This window comes from Carassius gibelio, chromosome B7 (genome assembly GCF_023724105.1).
Source record: "Carassius gibelio isolate Cgi1373 ecotype wild population from Czech Republic chromosome B7, carGib1.2-hapl.c, whole genome shotgun sequence".
In the NCBI taxonomy this organism is placed as follows: domain Eukaryota; kingdom Metazoa; phylum Chordata; class Actinopteri; order Cypriniformes; family Cyprinidae; genus Carassius; species Carassius gibelio.
The window spans coordinates 36,813,244-36,835,296 of record NC_068402.1 but is presented as its reverse complement, the minus strand read 5'-3'; the positions used below and the strand labels follow the sequence as shown (position 1 = coordinate 36,835,296).

The 22,053-nt window shown below is 35.1% G+C and overlaps 1 protein-coding gene across 1 annotated transcript in view; it reads right to left on the bottom strand.

The window, feature by feature from the left end:
• Positions 1-22,053, bottom strand: part of smchd1 (structural maintenance of chromosomes flexible hinge domain containing 1) — a 44,294-nt gene that overhangs the window by 21,506 nt on the left and 735 nt on the right. The window contains exons 2-25 of the mRNA XM_052561843.1: positions 21,350-21,425; positions 20,387-20,545; positions 20,231-20,313; positions 19,253-19,383; positions 18,631-18,745; positions 18,068-18,187; positions 17,533-17,699; positions 16,451-16,541; positions 16,154-16,364; positions 15,928-16,045; positions 15,201-15,384; positions 15,028-15,099; positions 13,658-13,783; positions 13,236-13,349; positions 11,744-11,850; positions 9,852-9,934; positions 8,210-8,317; positions 7,952-8,029; positions 7,729-7,848; positions 6,431-6,575; positions 5,046-5,139; positions 3,977-4,049; positions 3,757-3,893; positions 520-654 (exon numbers count right to left, since the gene is read on the bottom strand). Of these exons, the coding sequence (XP_052417803.1) occupies positions 520-654; positions 3,757-3,893; positions 3,977-4,049; positions 5,046-5,139; positions 6,431-6,575; positions 7,729-7,848; positions 7,952-8,029; positions 8,210-8,317; positions 9,852-9,934; positions 11,744-11,850; positions 13,236-13,349; positions 13,658-13,783; positions 15,028-15,099; positions 15,201-15,384; positions 15,928-16,045; positions 16,154-16,364; positions 16,451-16,541; positions 17,533-17,699; positions 18,068-18,187; positions 18,631-18,745; positions 19,253-19,383; positions 20,231-20,313; positions 20,387-20,545; positions 21,350-21,425 (2,847 nt within the window). The remainder of the gene's footprint in view (positions 1-519; positions 655-3,756; positions 3,894-3,976; positions 4,050-5,045; positions 5,140-6,430; positions 6,576-7,728; positions 7,849-7,951; positions 8,030-8,209; positions 8,318-9,851; positions 9,935-11,743; positions 11,851-13,235; positions 13,350-13,657; positions 13,784-15,027; positions 15,100-15,200; positions 15,385-15,927; positions 16,046-16,153; positions 16,365-16,450; positions 16,542-17,532; positions 17,700-18,067; positions 18,188-18,630; positions 18,746-19,252; positions 19,384-20,230; positions 20,314-20,386; positions 20,546-21,349; positions 21,426-22,053) is intronic.

Genomic DNA, 22,053 nt, shown 5'->3' with positions numbered 1-22,053 from the left:
CAGTAGTGTTAGTGTTAAACTGGTGTAGTAAAATCAAAAGCATTTTTTGATTTAAAGGTCAGAAGATATCGCTTACATGATTAAAAATCACAAACATAACACTTGTTAATTAAATCATTTTATACAGATTTATTTTATTAAGGTGTATTATGGTTTTTTTCACTCTTTTTATGTTTTTTAAACTCTTTTTCTTTATACTATTTACAAATTTTAACTCTTTAAATAAAATGTTTTTCAGTGCTTTCAGTGTTCTCTCATAATAAAAACTTAATTTTAATTCTAAAAAATATGTTTTGTTAAAAACTTAATAAAATTAAAAATAATTTGTTCAGAATCTCTGCACAGGAGAGACTTGGTGTTGTTTCCAAACAAAAATAAATTTATCGGTATCGGCAAAAACTACTTGAACAATATCGGCATATCGGTTATCTGCAAAAAAATCCAATATTGTGCATGCCTGATAATAATATATTGGTTATAAACAAACAGACTAGACACAGAGCAAATGATGCATCTTACAGGAATGTTGAACTTAGCCGTGAGGATTTGTTCAGCGTTTACAGTCTTCAGCAGAAGTGGTTTGGTCAGCAGGAGTGCAGAGCCAGTGTTACTGCAGTCCACAACATCCACGGGCAGATCAGGGGCTCCCAGCAACTACAAACACACATTTACCATTTAAAAGATGAACTATAGTTCTGTGCCATTCAATGGAAGGTCTTTCATAAAGCTAAGTTTACAAAAGTGTAAATGAAATTATACATGCAACAGGTGAAACATGCAAAACGTAATTATATTAAAAACAGTGTTCTTATAGGCAGTTTCTATATAAACATTTTATGGATATAATTTTTTATACTCAACATCATTATAGAAAATAAACAATGGCTGTAATCAGTGGCTGTAATAAATTTTTTTCTTTGTGACAGATTTATTCAAACAAAAGAAAACATGTAATGAATATGCAATATAGTAGATATATTGATCAACATGCTCCTCTATAGAGTTTTTTTTTTTTTTTATAGCTGACTATTGAGATTATGCACATTGGCTTTCCTGAGGTTAATGCTATGCGACATTGCTTACAATGTCTTTTGTTCTGTTTGACATCTTGACAATGATTGAGCGATTACATAAGACATTAAAACATTTCACAAGTTATTTCAATAGGTTCTGATGTCCACTTAACATTAATTTGCCTCTGTAACTAGTATTAAAAAGGAAGAGATTAACCTTTCACGTGCCATTTGAACTGATGTGGATACAGCCATCTGTCACTTGACATTAAAGAGCCAAAAACACAATTTATTATTTGTATTCCATTACAAAATTGACTGAAAGCTTGGACTTTGTTTTTAATATTAAAAGTAACAAAGCAAAAAGCTTCCTGCGACGACTGGATGGCAGGTGATAAAAATAATGTTTAGTGAAGTTTATGAAACAGAAAACAGCACAGACTAAAAGACTGATGTTCAGATTTAAGAATCAGTATCACTATCGATTAAAAATGAGAAACTGACTTTTAATTCAGCATTAGCATTCACACAGCTGACATGTTTACCTATTGTAGTTTATCCACTTTTTGTGCATGAAATAGACACTGACGCCATCAGAGAAACATTACTCAAACAGAACTGTTTCATTCAGTGATTTTGGCCCTCAAAACTATTTTGACTAAAACATAAATTTGCCTTTTTGGCTGAAAATTCAGTTGCAAAAATTTCAGTGCATTACTAATTTGCATAGTGCAAAAAGGTTGTATCAAACATTCATCTAACTTTTGTTATTATTTTATTAAGGAAAATTATATTGAGATAATTTGTGTTATTTGTGGGGAAGTCGTGGCCTAATGGTTAGAGGGTTGGACTCCCAATCAAAGGGTTGTGGGTTCTAGTCTCGGGCCGGACGGAACTGTGGGTGGGGGGAGTGCACGAACAGTTCTCTCTCCACCTTCAATACCACGACTTAGGTGCCCTTGAGCAAGGCATCGAACCCCCAACTGCTCCCCGGGCGCCGCAGCATAAATGGCTGCCCACTGCTCCGGGTGTGTGCTCACAGTGTGTGTGTGTGTGTTCACTGCTCTGTGTGTGTGCATTTCGGATGGGTTAAATGCAGAGCACAAATTCTGAGTATGGGTCACCATACTTGGCTGAATGTCACTTCACTATTTTATCACAAATCCCTGCAAACCATACTATACTTACTTTTAAAGAAATCACAGTATTTGATTTGATAATCGCACTACGCTAGGGCTGGGCGATATAGACAAAAAAAAAAAAACATATCGCGATTTCTTTGATCAATTTTGCAATTTCGATTTTAATCACGAATTTGACACACAGAGATGCTTTACAGTAATAAATGCATTCAGTATTAATTTGATACATATTTCCAAAATAAAGGGTTGTACCGATAGACGATAGTATCGTGTATCGACGATAATCATAGATATCAACGATAGCAGATGTCTTTGTCGATAGTCAAGATGATATTAGGCTCATCCTCCTATTAATGTATTAAATAATAATAATAATAATAATAATAATAATAATAACTATTATGTTTCGGCTATCAAACTGCCCAGCTATTTCACTTCAGCACAGTGTTTCAAACACACAGACACACAAAAGAGGATGAGCCCATAGCCGGTGAAGGAGTCTCCATCCACAAACAGACATACATCGTCTGTAGATCAAAGGTATTTCATTATACTTAAACATGTATTCTGAACGGCCTATATGTGTTCAGTTTTTTAAATGAGCCCTCACAAACTGAGTTTAATGGCACAGATATGTTAGAATGCATCTCTTTCTTGTTTCTGTGGCGGTCTCGTCATGAGACGCACGGTCCCGAGCACTTTATGACTTTGAATGAAATCTACTATTGATTTTCACCATTGACATTTAGACTGATAACTTCCGTGCACAGATGCGGCAAATTTGTCACAGGACGCGTGGTATGACAGTTGCGTCCGACTATATATGAACTAGCTATTTTTAAATACAGTATTTTTATATTTAACCTTAGTTTATTAGTATGTCTGAAAGTATATTTTTTAGATTACTGGTGATTCCAAAGGCTCTCTCTGGTGCACCTGCGCGGTTTAAAACACCAAATAGTTATGCTATGAAAAAAACAAAAAGTCTCTCTTTTGCTCCACAAAGACACGATAATATCGTTTATTGTCGATCTCACGTGCTGACGATATGACGATTTGAAAAGTGACCATATCGCCCAACACTAGTCCAGGGTTTTTTTTTGTTTGTTTGTTTTTTGCCATGCATTGATCATAAAGCTCATTGTAGCAGTGCTTCAGGTGTTGAAATAGATTTGTTGTGCCAGGTTCACACATACTCCGTCTGCAGTGCGTATAGTCTGTGTATGCGGTCCAGAAGCAGCCGCGAGATCGCGTTATTATAACGCTAAAGCACATTAATATAATGTGCGAGCATGAATCTCTCCTCAAGCATGCAGATTTCCCAGAGAAACTGTGCGCACTTAAAACTCGCTCATGCTGTGTCCCGTGCACTCAAAAATCTCTCTAGGCTCATGCCCTAGATATAAATTATTATTTCCATTCCAGAAAATTATTAGATTTTCAACCAGAAGCAATCATTCGTTTGAGAAATCCTGATTTAATCTTCAAATGTTTCAATTATCTGTATATAAAGACAACAGAAGTCTACAGCATGTCCCCAATTAGACAGGCTAATATGCATGCCAAGTAAATGTGTGTGCATTTGCCAAAAAAAATAATACCTGGCAGCGGACGGTGAGTTTCGGATGAGTGGTGATATTCTGATATTCATCGTGAACCTCAACTCTGAAGTCTGCTGGAGTTCGATTCTCAACAGAGAACAAATCTTCTGGAAACACCACAAGAGTGTGCGGAGGGCCTGGAAAATAAACGACACCTGGTTTTTAACATACTCCTTTATATTTCCTCTTTCTGTTGCAGTTTCTGTGTTGTTTGTCATACCAGGTTGCAATACGATTTGAAGAGACTGGCTGTCCTGCTTCAGTCCTGGGATTTGCACCTTCAATGTGTACATCTGTTAAAAAATATATAAAAATATCACACACACATATCCAAGTTCTGTGCTAAAAGCATCATTGCAAATATATATAAAAAATCCTTCATGCATATTTTTAGCAAGAGTGTTCGCATAATATAGTTTATGTAATACAGTGTAGCACAGATTTCAGAAATAAATTGATTAAACCTTTCTCTCCTTATTAACATAAATGGATACCCTCTTGTTGATTATTTGTGATTAAGTAAATTACTCACAAAAAAGTAATTGCTAGTTAATAATTACATATTCAACAGTGTAAATAGATTACTGTACAAATTTCTCTCTCCAAAAAGTATAATTACTCTTTACTCTCTAAATCCTATATCAATCTCGACAAGTTAATGATAGAAGGATAGACATGAAACGGTTCTTTTAATTCTTTCATATAAATAATAGAGAACTACATAAATTATTCTTTACATTACAGTCTCACTATTAAGACTTTTGCCTCAGTATACTCCTAATTACTGTTTATTAATACTTATAAAGTTGTTAAGTTTAAGAATTGGGTATGATAAGACATTAATATTTGTTTTTTTAAATGTAATAATAAACAGCCATTATCCCAGTAATATTCATGCTAATAACCAACTAGTTAATAGTGAGAATTGGACAAAATATTATTATTATTATATTATTATTAACTCAAAGTATTGAAATTGAGAAAAGTACATAAAAAGCATGCATTTTAAGGTTAGAATTAAATTTTTGTTGTTAAATCCATTATTGTATTGTATTGTATATAAATGTTCAATCACATAAGAAGTAACTGTAACTAAATGACAGAAAAAATAAGAGTAATCCCTTGCTTTACTTTTTTAATGAAAAAGTAATTAAATTATATTAACTAACTACTTAGTAATTAAATGCACCCAACACTGGCTCTGATTAATTCAAAGACTTCAGTTATTAGTTAAACCCAACAAAGACCAACTATGATTATTGCGAAGGTAAATGCAACACACTGCCAACCTTGTTCTGATGACTGATCTTCCCCATGGCCCTCACATTTTTGATGACACAAGTGGTCCCAATTGCGATTCCCTCATAACGTAGCTGTAGTGAACTAATTAAAGAGATTTTACCATCAGAAAAACATGCAAGAACGATGCTTACAAGACAGAAATTCACATTCTTGTGCATATGAAGTGAGTACATTATTCAATATGATTTTAAATGTGCCATAAATAAAATTGTTACAAACAAAACCAACAGCAGAATTAAATCATTGCACATCTCCAAAAAATGCAGTAGCACCATTTCTGTTTGTTAAAGAACTGGTTGAGTGAATAATTCAACAACTCACACACAAAGATAGTAAATTATCACCTTTTAAGGTAACCTACAGAATGAGTCATAAAAAAAGCCTTTTATAAGCTCTTAAATCAATACAATATTAATTCAGTTACAGTGAGTGTGTTTACATGGACAACAATATTCAGATTTTAACACGATTAAGACAATAATCTGATCCGGTTTTATGAAGGACCATTTTAAGCTTTTAAGGACAAAGTAAATTTAAGAAGTCAATCAAATGGAACAATACAGCATGGTCTCTGAATTAAAACGTCTCGTATCAAGTGTAAATGTATTGCATTCATTTCTGATCACACTGCAAAAAAGTGATGTCCTTCTGCAGTATTATGGTCTCGTTTTCTAGTGCAAATATCTAAAGATTTTATATCGCATCGCATCTACCCAAGAAGAAAAATGTTACGAGTATTCTGCAAAACTGGTCAAAATTAAATGGAGTATATGATTAAAACAAGAAAAATATCTGCCAATGGGTTTAATTTAAAGGGACAAATGTTTTCATACCCTATTGAAACTCTCTGAATTTTGTTCAGTTTTTCTGTCTTGTTTTTGCATCCTAAGTAAATGGACCTTGATTTATTAAGGATGTTTAAATATTTGTAATGGAATATAAAACCATGATAATTATTTTTATGCAATGGATGCATCATTTAATGACTATATGAATTTGAAACGGATTAAAATTTGTGGAAACCCAAATTAAAACTCTTTAGTACCTTTTTTAAGAGCTGTAGAAACCCTGAATGTTATTTTTCTTTAAGAATTGTGTTTTCCCAATTATTTATTTTAAGATACGCCATTGCATTCATTGTTTGTTGGTCTGTTTTGGGGCTTATTTTGTTTACAGAATAGTCATTTGTTTCGCACAAAGTGCCCCAATTCTGAAACTAACCTAGCCCATCATGCATTGCTTCACTTAGTAACATATTTTGAATATGGCTTTTTTTATTGGATCCATCATAAAACAGAAGAAGATTTGCGTGCAAGTGCATACAAACACATACACTATTAACAAGAGTTTGTGTGTCTATACTTTGACCTACCTACATTCCAGCTGGGGTTTAATGTCACAGGGTGGCTGGGTGGGATAATCAAACTCATCCCTAAAATCTAGAGGAATACTGAAGGGAACCCCGACATGGACAGGAGAGGAAATGATGCCTAGAACAAAAGATACTGCTTCACCTTCTGTTAGAGAAACAAAGAAGACAAAGAGTGAGAATTTAGCATGGCATCTAAATGATGAGTCACTTCAGTCAAGCACTGTTTAAGCATCACTGAAACACTACTGTAGTTAATATTTGTATTTAATTTGTCTTATTTATTTATTTTTTATTGTAGTTAAAGGTTAAGTAATTTTCTTCAATTTTTAGTAAGTTTTTATTTTTATTTTTTTTATAAATAAATGTATATGCAAATTTTAATGAATTCAGTTTTTTTCCCCAAAATTAGACTAAATGTGTAATGAGAAATGTTGCCTTTGCAACCTTCTGAGAAAAAAAAAAAAAAAAAAAAAAAACATTTTATTTTAGTTCGTAGTATACCTGCTAGTGCTGTCACTTTTGTGAAAAAATCATTTTTGATTTTTAAGACATAAGTGTTCATTGAATCGAGTGTAAAATCGATTTTCCATGTCTAAAAAAAGAAAGACGTTCTCTTTTTGAACGTCAAATAACGGACGAACGTAAAGAGAGCGCTGGAAACGCACAAGTCATCAATATTTCTTATTTATTGGCATGAAGTTTCGTGCAGAATAACAGCAATAGGAGTGAAACATTCTCGAAAAAATATATATGCAGAGGACTGCTGCCATAACAAAAGAAAAATGCTTTCGCAACGCATACTGCAATTTCGGAATTCTTTATTTTCTTTTTCTGTTTGTTTGTGAGTTTTCTTACATCTATATTTTTTAATTGTTTCATTATTTTAAAATTAATAGTGTACATATTTGGTTAAAATCGATTCCCCATTTTCATTTTCGAAACTTTTTTTGGTCGGTTCTATCGATTGTGCAATCGATTTTCGAAACTAAAAGTGACAGCCCTAATACCTGCGAGGACAAAACACCATTTTTACACTTTAAACTTTTTGTGCTTTATAAGCTCACAGTAAGAATGTCAACTCAACTCGAATGTGATCACGAGTGGTCACAAAAACACAGCACACACATTATACTCCCAGCTATAAACAGCTCACCTAATCACCTGCGAAGGATCTTAAAACAAGTTCTGGGTTCCCAACTACACACTTGCAAACTCTTCCTACTATTTTTACTGTGAGAATAGTATGCTGTTCTGAATTCAGCACAGATGTGAACAGGACCAGTGTTGGTTAGTTTTACCTTTAATGGAGAACTTGAGGGTGTGGTTGGGGAGTCTTTTTCCAGCCCATTCGCTGGCCGAGTTGTCACTCAGTATGGTCTGCAGATGCAGTGTGTACTGCCCAAGCTTACTGAGATTCTCTGGAAGTAAACGAGACACTCTTTGAAAGTATATAATTTGATTTGACTAAGAATTAAAAACAGACAATTTTATGAACATATGTGATGATTCACAGATTTTTACCCATGGACTTGAACCAGTATTCCCACTTGGATGAATGAATGCCAATGTGGGAGTTCGTCTGGACGTCCCCTTTAGGAGCTGAAGGAAGAAACAGATAATACTGTATGTCACAACAAGTATATCGTGCATAAACATTACAAAAACATGCATGAACAATACTCATGTTATTGCATTTATAAATATACACATGGCATACAAAAACATGATGAAATTATCAGGCACCTAACTACAAACAATAATGCAGTAAATGTGACTCACAGTGCCAGACGACTTTCAGCTCAATCAACAGTTTCTTAGTAGTGCCAGCCACAGGCAGCCGAGACATCGAGTCTCCCTTTTTGTTCAAAATCTCCACTTGAATTGGACCTGAACAAGAACAGATTGATACTAAAACCTTATAGTCAAGTCACTTTCTCTACAGGTCTGTAGTGCTGTTGGTACAGGATTAGATGAAGGAGCCGTTTATGATGAGAGTATGTTTTTTTTCTTCTTTTTCTTAAATAATGTAATAAAGTTGCGAATTAAAGGAGTAGTTCACTTCCAGAGCCAAAAATGTACAGATAACGTACTCACCTCCTTGTCATCCAAGATGTTCATGTCTTTCTTTCTTAGTAAAGAAATCATTTTTTGAGGTAAACATTTCAGGATTTCTCTCCTAATAATGGACTTCTATGGTGCCCTTGAGTTTGAACTTCCTAAATGCAGTTTAAATGCAACTTTAAAGGGCTCTAAATGATCCTAGCCAAGGAAAATGGATCTTATCTAGAGAAACGATTGGTTATTTTCCTTTAAATATTATATAACCTCAAATGCTCGTCATGTCTAGCTCTGCGTAAAATGTTTTTTACATTTCAATACAGTTAGAGTATATCTTAAAACTGCCATCTCAAGTTGTCTTACTTTGCTGCAGAAGTACTGACCCAGTGTTTACATGCCCCTTACAAAAAAAAAAAAAAAAAAAAAAAATAGGGAACACCGCAATGTAGAACGATTTTGAAGTAGGGAGAGAAAATGAGATGGCAGTTTTTAAATAAACCATAACTGTCAAGAACTGTAAAAAAAAACTGTTCACACAGAGCTAGAGCTAATCAGGACAAGCATTTGAGGTTAAAAAGTAAATACATTTTACTTTTATTTTTAAGAAAATAACTGATTTAGCTAGGCAAGGCACTTCTTCCTCAGCTGGGATCATTTAGAGCCCCTTGAATCTGTATTTAAACTACATTTTGGAAGTTCAAGTTCAAAAAGGGGGACCATAGAAGTACATTATACGAAGAGAAATCCTGAAATGTTTTTCTCAAAAAACAAAATTCTCTACGACTGAAGAAAGAAAGACATGAACATCATGGATGACAGGGGTAGAGGTCGACCGATATATCGGCCGATATTTGGTATTTTTCAAATATCTGCATCAGCCGATAAGTTTTTCTGTTTGGCCAATGCGTTCGAGGCAGGACTTTTATTTTGACAGTGACTCACAGTGCTCACATTCTCCCTCTTGTTTACAGTCATTGTTAACAATTCTGTCTAAAACGTTTAAATGAATTAAAATGTTAACAAAAAGTATTATAACAATTACTTTTATATTAACAGTAATAGAAAGGCAAACATAATACTTTTTCGTGTGCCATTAACAATCAGCAAACACAACAATACAAAAAACATTTTCAAATGATTTATTAATTAAAATAAATACAATTACATTGGCTTTATATCAGCCATTCTGCTTTCCAATATATCGGCATCGGCTGTGAAAAAACAATATCGGTCGACCACTACAAGGGGGTGAGTTCATTATCTTCTTTTGTTCCAGAAGTGAACTGCTCCTTAAAAGTCTTTGGCCAATACATATATGGTAAGTTTTGCACTGCAAGGTGTTTGTATGTGAGTGTTTGTTTACCCATGGGTGTGCCGGCCGGACGAGCTTCATTCTCAGTCCAGGCGTTTCCCTCAGGCCACGTAAGCCTCAGCTGATCTGGAAGTCTGATGGTAATTAAATCTCACACAGTGCTTAGTTTTATATATATATATATATATATATTAGGGGTGTAACGGTTCACAAAATTCACGGTTCGGTTCGATACGATACACTGATGTCACGGTTCGGTTCGGTTCGGTTCGATACGTTTTAGATACAGCAAAATGTAAAAACATCTCAACTTTTCAGAATGCCGCAAGCGCACCGCGGGTCATGTGACAAGAACCAACCAATCAGCTTCATCCTTTCCCGTAACAACGTTGAGAGCTCAGCCAAGATGAAGGAACAGCTGATCATAGTTGTATATGGATTGCAATTTTGAAATAAATTCAGTAGCAGAGCTACTGCAAGCGATTTTTAGAGCTGCAAATCCATTTATTCTTCGCTGAAATTTCCGCGTCTCATGGAGAGAGCACGTCATTGTTGCTTAGCAAAGACAGACGCCTCAGGAGAAAGACGCGCTTAGCGTTTTCCATGCGTTTTTAGGCACGATATGTGAACGGCCCCTAAGGCGCTCGCTCACTCAGCACGCGCTGAAGGCTCGTTGCAAAATGTCTAATGCATTTAACAGACCAGAAATATAAGATCCTAAAATAACCAACAGGTCTGGTGTTTGGGTTGGATTCCCTGTAAGCTATAGTGTCTAAATGCTGCAGGGATAGTTTGCTGCGTGCATGTTTCTCCTTTTTTTCGTCTTTTCCCAGATAGTACTGACGCATATATCCCAGATATTCCCGCTGTTTTTTTTTTTTTTTTTTGTAATCCCGCTGTCATGTTGCAGATGCGACATACCGTTGTTTTTTTATCCACCACTCTCTTGCCATCACCATTATAGCTTAAAGGGAATCCAAAGTGCACCCAAACACCAGACCTGTTGGTTATTGGAGGATCTTCTCATTTCTAGTCTGTTAAACGCATTGGCTATTTTGCAACGAGCCTTCAGCGCGTACTGAGTGAGCGAGCGCCTGCTGAGTAGCCTAACATAAACATATAAGATGGTGTTTTTTTCTTCTTCGGGAGTGTCAGGGGCGTTGCCTGTTACGTTGTTTGGGTTATTGGGCTACCTTGTTGAACGCATATCATTATATTTCTTTCTCTCTCTTTTTTTTTTTTTTTTCAAATATAATTAATTACTCCAACGAACCGTTCGGTATACATAATGCGTACCGCGTACCGAACCGAAAGCGTCGTACCGAACGGTTCAATACGAATACGCGTATCGTTACACCCCTAATATATATATATATATATATAGGTACCTGGATAAGACTTTGTTTATACTGATTATAGTTGAAAGAAAAACAGAATTAGCTAGAGACATAATATTTTTAGATTTAATAATAAATCTGTGATTGCGATTAAAAATAAAAAAAAATGTAGGTTTGCTGTTATGACTGCACAGTTTGACCAAAATTGTGCTCCTATATCAATATGGCTACATAATAATAATTATTATTATTATCATTATGGCATTTTATTAGTATTGTTGTTTTATTTACTTATAGTTCAGTATATATAGTAGCAGTTTTATATAACTATAAATTAAACTGTGAGGCTATGAAATTATAGTTTAATTATTGTTTTATTGTCTTGTGTGTTATTAATGCATGTTGCTATTATCATTTATAAACAATATTACTGTTATTAAAAACAAATAAAAATAACTAAAAACAGAACACTACATAACCTTCAAATAATCATTTCATTATGTATAGGAATATGGCTGCCCAACAAAGCGACCCAAACTCACAGCAGATGCCCTTTATCTCTTTTTACTGATAAATTGAAGTACAGATTACAGAGACAGGTCTTACTTTGCGAGCTCATCCTCGATTTTCTTCTTAATGGTTGCGGCTGCAGCCAGCCTGTCGATCTTCGAGATGGGAATGATCTTCAGCTCATCATACAACTCCTTTGGTTCCTAGAAAAAAACACACCGTAGAGACGTACACCGAAGTAAAAAGCCACAAGAGATTCAAAACATTGAGTTTATACACTTTCGACTAGATACAGAATATATCGGCCACCATGTCACATTCTGGTTAGCACATAACTTAGTTTAAGTTCACTTGTGTATTTTGCATCTTCTTGTACATATATAATGTATTACATTGTATTATAATGGAAGTTGCACTATAATGTTTATGCTGTAAAAATATCTGATTAATCTCATAAATCTCAAATTAACTTAAGATGTTTATCAAAAACACTGGTGCGTTATTAATAATAACTACAACTTTTCCTCTCATTATCACCAGCAATATTAAAAAGTTTAATTCAAATTATTTTACTATTTCCGTATAGAGGCTATTCCACTTAATTTATCCATGGCATATGCACTTTAATTCTTTATGCGCCAGTAACGTTGTCCAGTGACCGGTTTGCATTATTTTATTATTTTTGCATCATGTTATTTATTTGTAAGAAAATTGATGTTGTTTGTTTTTGGACTGAGCTGACAATTTTAAAACTTACATTGGTTCTAACTAGGCTACTGTACTTGATATATTTGGCTTTATGTTAAAGCTTGGGACGTGGCTTTAAACGGTGGGACTTTTGTATTTGTAATCAGACTCTTAAATATTATATACAAATTTGGATTTATTGGCCAACACATCAGTTATCTATGGAAGCCCGTTTCCACCACGGAATAAAGATTCTGGTTATTTCGCGACTTTTTAATCTCACAATTCTGAATTTTTTTTCTCGCAATTGAAAAAACTCATTTGTTTTCTCAGAATTGTATAAGTCACAATTGTGAGATATAAAGTCGCAATTCTGAGAACATATCTTCTTTTTCCCTTCAAATTTGGACTTTATAACTCACAAGTGCAGGTTAATATCTCGCAATTCTGAGAAAAAAGTCAGAACTCCAAGAAAATTCCAAGAAATTCACCTTTTTTCTAACAATTGCGACTTTTTATCTCAAAACTGCAGGTTATAAAGTCAGAATTGAGATATAGTCACTATTCTGATTATAAACACAAAATTGCAAGTTTATATCACGCAATTATGACTTTTTTCTCACAACTTAGACTTAATAACTCGCAATCGCAAGTTTCGATCTCGCAATTAAAAAAAAAAAAAAAACAATTGCGAAATAAAAAGTCGCACTAACCTTTTTACAAATTATTATTCAGTGGCGGAAAAAGGGCTTCCATAGTTATCAGCTTCCAATAAAAAATAAAAAATATCGGTTATTAGTATCAGCCAAAATCTATATGTGGGTGCATCCCTACTTTCAACACACATGAGCACACTGCATTCATTCAGTGTAAATGGACGAGTGAGTTGAATTATCCTCACCAGTGCGATCTGGACATATCCTCCTGTGCCGTACACGTCTCCTTCATGCTCTCCGTAGAGCAAGAACTTAACTATAGAGCCAACAAACACAGGGTTTGTTTTCACTGACTTCACCTAAAGATGCAAAAGACAATATTTAGGATGACTAGAATTACAACCTATGATTCATAATTTAATAAACGGCCTGATTCACATGCACATGTTATATACTTTCTTGACACAACTAAATATATTAATTACTCATTTAAGCAGTCTATATGATGCTTCACAACACCTGGGCAATACTGTGGAAACACCACACTTACAGAATAATTGTCTTTCAATAATTCACATTAATTTACGATGCAAAAGTAATCAGTCATTTTCTGTGACTCCTGTAAACTGGTGTGAAGTGTGAAAATATGAAAACGACTCAATCTCACACATTGCCCTTTCTTGTAAGTCTTGCCGTCCCACTTAATGGTGTGAAACTGAGCCCAGGGTGACTGAAGCCGTTTGGTAGCAACATCTGTACGAGTCGTCGAACCCAGAAACCCCTGAAACATCACCTGCAAACATGACAAAAAAAATCTGTTGTTTCCATTTTATGTCTAACCAGGATATAATAATGGATTAAGGTTATTTTTTTATTTTATTTTTTTAGGCTTGATTGTGTTTATGGGGTGCAATCTAACATTGTTAATGAAAAAAAAAAAAAAGAACATTATTATTCACTAAAATTGACCTTTATTCCACAATGCTCTGTCCTTTAAACACTCATATGATTTCCTGCTTTTATGAAGCCCCTCCCTCAGAAATATGCGATGGGCTCTGATTGGTTAGCTAGCCCACTGGGTTGTGATTGGCTAAACCACCTCTAGTGCGCGTCTGAACGCCACGCCCCTCACCTCGGTGGCAGCTGTATAGTAAACAGTGGCATTGTCGTCATTATTGCTTATCAATTTGAGCCCGATTCAGAGAATATCAGTGAAGAGGACCACGCTGAACCTGTGCAAGCATGGCTCTTAATGGCATGTTTTATGATGCTTTTGTCTCATAGTTTTACATACACTGTTATTTGTAAATGCAACTGCTTCTGTTAGCTTCTAATGTATGGTTTAATCCTGATTAAAGCTTTAATACAGTACGGCAGCCGCAAGTTTAACGCTTCTCATAGTTATGTGAAAAATATCTGTCTGTCTAAACACATAATGTGTGTTATTGAGATTCATATATGAATAGATTTTTCCATGCAGCCATAGTTGACGGCAAGCCTACAATTCTTTCTCTTCTTTAAAGCAGCACAACATGGTTTATCTGGATTTGTGCATCGTTACAGTCCCTACGAGCCGTTTTTATATGCATTAATCTGCCATAATTTTAAAAAACAGTATCTCCGTTTGCATTGAACTAAGCATTGTAACTTTGCACATATTGTTTATGCTCAAATGGCAATATTACACACTGGCTAACGTTACAAAAGTGAAATCGCAATCAACCACCCCTTCAATATAATTCAACTTTGTTATTTAACTTTGTGCTTCTATTTATTGGGAACAATTATACAAATTAATTGCTTGTTGATTGATAGGCTTGTGTTTAGTATGATAATAATAACAGTGCAAATAATACAAAAAACAACACTTCTATTGACGTATAAAGGCATTTTTTTTAATGTTTAGTATTTAACGCTTTCATCTGTCAAAATATAAATGCAATGTCTTTGATTTGGGGGATTTTCCTCAAAAGCATGCATTAAGCACTTACGATAGTGTAGTTACAGCTGCGTTTGCATACCTGGCCTTGCACATACCTGCTTATCGAAGCGCTCATTACATTCTTTTAACCAGTTAGTAAACTCCCTCTGAATATTCACCCGCAGCTCCTGGATAAAACAGCACAGACTGTGTGAACTGGGCCTTTGATCATGTGCATATGAGCAGTGTTAAAATGTGTCTTTCAGAGTTCAGGAGTGTGTTTCTGTACCTGGCCATTGAGCACTCTTTTGAAAATGGTGTTGTTGTCACGTAGCTGAAGCTCCAGGTCCATGAAGGTAAGTTTGTTAGTACTGACTTGGAATCGGTCGTTGGCGAAGAGAGCGCCTGAAATCCGGTTATAACACTCCAGCGGCACGGCACCTGCTTTCTTAGGCCTTGCACACCACTCGAACCTAACACACACATAACCATCCAGCTTAGGCAAAACTGAAAAAGCCACAACAAGTACTGCTGTGGTGTCAAATATTTGAGTAAATGCAATTAGCTACCATACTTAAGTATGTTTTGACTACTTTGTCCAGGTTTGTAGTTTCATCAGTATCAAAGCTATTAGCATCTTTACACTCTACTTGAGTACCTTTTTGAATACGTATATATGTGCTCTTCTTTATCTGATGAGTAATACAATTCCTCCTTTAACTTTGTGCATGGAACCAAATATTTTCTGCAACCGCTACAAAAGAAGTGCCATCATACTGCCATCAACAGGACATTGAAGGCACTTGTCTGTTTTGCCCTTGCTCACACAATTTGTCAATAAAGCTGCTTTGTGCAAATGTAAATGCATTCAGGTAGCTGTGAATCGCAGGTGTTTCATAAATGAGATGAGGACATGGCTACAGCCAGTGATGAAAAAAAAAAAAAAAAAAAGCGGTTGTAAGAAAAGCATCATTTTAACCGCAAGGGCCTTTGAGAATGAAGAATGGGAAAGTTACTCTGAGACAGTTGTGTAGGGAATGAGCCGCCCATTCCAGAAGCACTCAAAGATCGGCCGCTTGCCCCGAGCCTCAGAGTTCAAAATCACACAATCTTCATCCTCATCCTCTGAAGGACCTAAAACACAAACACACACAGCTATAAAGAAAACATATCTAGCGGCGCACACCATGTCAGAGGTCAAACTGGAATCAGCTTCTATTTGAGCGTCAGTGTGGAATGAACCTAAAGCATAAGGATCCACGGGGTATGTTTCTCGATCGTAGAGGAACGGATGATAACGGATCAATCCCTCCACTAATGACTCTCCAGCGCCGGTGGCTTTGAACTCAAAAGTGGAAAAGCTGGAGTTGATGTACAGAGTCTGCATGTCATTCTCCACCTCCCTCAGATTCATCACACGGGGGACTCGAGGAGCGCGCTCCAGCAAAACGATCTGAGAAAATAAGACAGAAAGAGCTTCAGAGAAAGCAAGGATTTCATTAGGTGCATTAAGTGGCACAAATACATACACAAATGTACCTGAATGTCAATGTTGGAGACGTGGTCACTGATTCTCTTTTTCTTCTGCTCGTTTCCATCAACTCCATGTATATAGTAATGGTAAGTATGCCTGAAATTATACAGACAGCACTAAACGGCCGGCCTTAAAGGACCAGTTCACCCCATTTAAAGAAATGTAGCATTGCATCATTTGTTCACCAAAGGATGCTCTGCAGTGAATGGGTGCCGTCAAAATTGATATGTAGTCCAAACAGCTGATAAAAACATCACAATAATCCACACCACTCCAGTCCATCAGTGAACATCTTGAGAAGTGACATGATGTGGGTTTATAAGAAACAAATCCAACATTAAGATCTAATAAGATTGATTGGAGTGCTGTGGATTATTGTGATGTTTTTATCAGCTGTTTGGACTCTCAATCTGACGGCACCCATTCACTGCACAGTATCCATTGATGAGACACTGATGCAATGCTACATTTGTCCAAAACTGACGAAGAAACAAACTCATCTACATCTTTGATGTAGGGTTAAAAGAATTGGCGTTCGTTTGCAATCAGACGTCACAGGTCATGCTGTGATTATCGCCGTGTAAAGCAAACAAGGATTAAACTATTAAAATAAACATTTTGAAGAACCAGGATTCCAGAAGTCTTGGAAAACCAAGATATAAAACTTTATATATTTAGCTTTATTCGGTAGCGATTAAAATGTGATTAAAATAAATATTTTAAATGTCTGTATCCAGTAACACAAGGTTAAAATGATTTATTTGGTTAAATGCATAAAATGAAATTTAAACTGTAAATCTAATATATGAATTGTAGCTTTAAACTTTTAATTAGAATTACTGCAATTCATTTTCTATTTACAGATCCTGCCAAATATTCATGAAATCAAAACTATGGTTGACGAGCCTTTTAATATCACTGTGAACAATGGGAGACAAAACGGTTAACCACCATTTCCTAACCAATTAACTTCTACTAATAAAACTGAGAAAGAGCTCTCATGCTAAATTTAGAATACAATAATAATAATAATAATAAATTTGCCTGATCTAAGGGAGGAGTTCATGTTTGTGCATTTGAGACGTACGCCAGCTCTCTGGTCCACAGACTGTAGTTGTGTTTTAGGAAGGAGACGTGTTCCTGTTGGACTCCAGTGATGACAACTGCAGTAAAACTCTCCTTTCCTTCTTCTTCAGTCACAATGGAGCGCAGAAACTGCTCCTCGCTTTCCTTCACGTGTGAGTAATCGCCAGGCTGCAGACGAAAACACACATGCATATACATTTACAAATAATATGCATGCTTCAACAATAGCTGCGTTTACATGGAGCCTAATAATCAGATCATAACAGGAATAGAAGAACAATCAGAGTTAAACAGAGTCACATGTATCCATTTCAATCAGATTGGATTCCACCAGATCTTGATCGGATTGTAAGCGGTGGTTTAATCCTCTTCCAAACACTTGATCAGAAGCTTGTGACATATACACGCACATTTCAACCCGATCGCTTTATTTAGCGTTCATGTAAACAACACATCGTTCGGATTCGTCGATCAGAATTAACTCATTCCAATGGAAGCAACAGTGTCCATGCAAACGTGGCTTGACTGTCCCTCACCTTCCTGTTTCTAATGAAGCCAGAGTAAATTTCTTCCTTGTTCATCTCCTTGCGCTCAAAGTCTTCTTTAGACATGATAAACTCATGAACATCTGGAGAGCCTGCAGGTTTACTGATCATCTGAAACACACGGTGAATTAAAGAAACAGTTCAATCACAACAGGCTTTCTTTTCAATGTTTGCTCTTGTTTTAAGCATAAACTCACTTAAGTTAAGAAAACAAGACTTTATCTTCAGTTTGTCTTAAATCGGGATACATTCAGGTCTACCTGAAACCCATAAGGCTCTTCAAGAGCACAAATTAAGATTTTTTTTTTAATTCTCTCATCGTTTTTAAGCATTGCATGCACCAAAATGCACCAAAAATGTGAAAGAAATTGTAAAAGTAAATCAAGTTCATAAATGCACTTCAAGGTAGGTGTTTACACTTTTCACTCACAAGTTGTCTCTGCTTATTAAGATGGATTAGAAGAGAGCACTTCTGCTTTAGTTAAAAGTAGCACAAATGAATACAACAGATGTGTTAAAAGTGTTAAAAGTGAAGAAACTGCGTGCAAACATACTCGGACAGACTGGCCGATGTAAAACACAGCCTGTTTGCCTCCGACTCCGAAATACGAGATGTCACTGTTCAGACTGCGTGGGACTGGATCCGGCCGCACGTAACCGCTTTCTTCTCTACATCAACAACACAGAAGAGGAACACAGCTGACGGTTTTATCAAGGCAAGCTCAAGTACTTGACAAGTACTATCAAACGATTAATCGCGATTAATCGCATGCATAATAACAGTTTTTGTTTCCATAATATGTGTTTGTTCTGTGTATATTTATAATGTGTATACACACACACACAGTATGTTTTTAAAAATATATTTATATTCATATAATTCATTTTATAAATAAAAATACTTAATAAACAAGTATAACACTTTTCCGACATATATACATGCATGTGCGTGTGTTTTTATATACACATAATAAATGTCTACAGCACACATGCATTTATTATTTAAACAACACTTTTATTTTGGATGTGATTAATCGTTTGACAGCACTATTTTTAACTCATAATCTTCACTGTATGACCAGAATCATGCGTTGTTTTGCAGTTGCTAATTGCATGTCATGATAAGATAACCCAGGGCAAGACAAAGACAAAGCTCATGTTTTCTGCAGAGCACACCTCTTCATGCCGTTCTCTCGAATGAACTTGGACAAACGGTAAACGGCCCAGTTGTTCAGCTGTTTGGATGTCATACCACAGCCGTTGTCCATCACCACAACAGCAGGTCCTCCCTGAGACTCGTCAAACAGCTGGAAACACAGAGACAGAACAACACATCCAGTTCAGGAAGACTAATACTTGGTCAGTGTGCAATAAGTGTCACAAAAAATACTGCTTGCCATTAACAATGCACTGAATTAACCTGTTTTCGTTATTTTTCTCAGATGACTATAAAATGTGTGATATTTTCATATTGCAAAGGGAAAATGCATGCAAAATGCATTAGCATGACAAGCATTAAACCATGAGGTAACTAGACATATAACATTTTAGACCTCATAAATCACACTTCTTTATGAGAAAATAAAAAAGAGAGAGAAACACAATGTCGCTGAATGCATGAGCTCAATGAAAGGATGTCAAACGGAAATGATAATTTTATATATAATTAGCACATAAAATTAGGAAAAATTGTTCAATCTAATTATATATGATGTAATTCACCCCAATCTTAATATATAACTATATAATCAGTCTATTGGAATGATTTCTGAAGATCGTGTGACACTGAAGACTGGAGGAATGATGCTGAAAATACAGCTGCGCATTAGAGAAATAAATAACACTTTAACATATTTCACCAAAGAAAACAGTTCTTTCAAACTGTAATATTTCACAATATTATTTTTTACAAAAATCATTATTTACAAAAATTCTCAAACACATTCAGGTGACACATTTGTAAATAAATCAGTTAGACACACCTCTGAATAAAACCACTGTCTATTTACATAAAATCCAGCAAAATATGTTTCAAAGTCATTTTAGTTCGAGGCCTGATGGTGGTTCTTCACCTTCTAATAAATATGTGAGTCTACCTTTAGCAGGTAAAACAATGACACTGGGTTTGTAATAAAGACCAGGTTGAACTCTCACCAATCTGATTTCAATGCTCCTGATTCCTGTGTTTGCTGCGGTGGCTGACAGAGCGTTATCGATGAGCTCAGCGAAGGCATAGGCTGCAACACAACAGAAAGAGAAACTGGCATCGTGTTCAAGCATGGCACAGCAGAGGTGAGCGTCTAGACTCACGCAGCGCCTTCTGTCCTTCACTGGCGTAGTACTCGTACATGCCACACTGCACCAGAGTATGGTAGTGTGGCAGAAACTCAATCCGCTCTTCAGTCGCCGCAGTCAGCTTCTGATCCGCAGACTCAAACAGGTGCAAGGTTTTCCCATCCACCAGCTCCTCTGCAGCATCACAACACACACAGACCACATCAGGGCATCCATTAAACCCTTCAGGAAGAGTGACACCACTGAAGACTGATTTAAAGTTACAGTTATTTTTACGGCTTATAACTTCAAATGGAATTTAAGTTTCAGTTTTAAAACCATTAAATATATATATAAAATAAAAAAAAGATAAAATATTTTATTTTCAGTTTTGAAATATAAATATATGAAATATTAAAAAATAGACTGAAAAACTAAGTAACGTAAATTTAATATTTAAATTTTTTTTATTTTTTATTTAGAGCTTTTATATTAATAGTAAAAAAACATATTCACATTAACTATTTTTAACATTTTCATATGTATAACTGTCAACAACAAAATGAACAATGTGTGAAAAAGTTTTTTTACTTTTTAAATAAAATAAATTTTGCTTGGAAAAATAAATTGTATCTAAACATAACAAAATGAACATGCTTGTAAATTTAAAAAATATATTTGAATTTTATTTTAAATGGAAAAATGATTAAAAAAAAACTAAATGAAAATAGATGATTAATTGAATATAATACTAAATTTTAAGCTCCTATTGTAAAAGAAAAAAAGGAAATATATTGAGCACTACTATTTTTATATTTTTTCAAATGTAAAACTGTAAACAACAAAGTACAGCATGGAACATAGACACATAAGTTCAAAATTTTTACTTATTTACTGTTTAAATCACGATAAAAATTTATTTAAAAACTAACAAAGCAATCAAATAAATAATAATAATGACATGTGAATAAATGCCATATTTAATAGTTGGGCTCTTACTGTAAAGTTCTGCGTCGATCTCTCCTCGGTCCGTAGTGCTGACAACAAAAGTCTCATTTGTCGACAGTGAAAACTCCTGAAAATAAGAATAAACCCATGACATGTCAATAAAGCATGAAAACTGAATTCGAATTTTGTTTCTAGATATGATCAATATTCTAATTTAAAAGGTATAATGAGCTTCTGGCTTCTCTCCCGAGGCTACAGGAGCAAAATATTACTAATGCAGTTCCTTCAAGGCAATAAAATAACAGATTACTTTTGAAAACAGCGCATAATGTTTAATGTTTATAAACCTTAAACTATCAGAAACAAAACAGCATCATGCATGTATGTTTGTATGTATGTATAGCTTAATATAAAGGATTACAGAGTACTTTTTCATTTTAAAGCATGAGATGCAGTGGGATGGGGAAAAACCGCCTTAAAGTCTTGAGACGTGTTTTTTATTTATTTTTCCAAAGTTGAACTTACATTAATTTTACATGCTTTCGCGATAGGTGTCCCTTTAGGAAATGCAATAAGTATGCGTTCTGTGTGAACGGCTTGAATTCAGTTTTGACGTAAACAACAACAACATCTCTGCATTAATTCTCTCAATATTTTGAGTGAAAGACAGCAGCGCCGCATAGAGTTGCTTCATCTGGATAAGATATATATATAAAATAAAATAAAAACATTAAAAAGCAACCACGCCCACATCT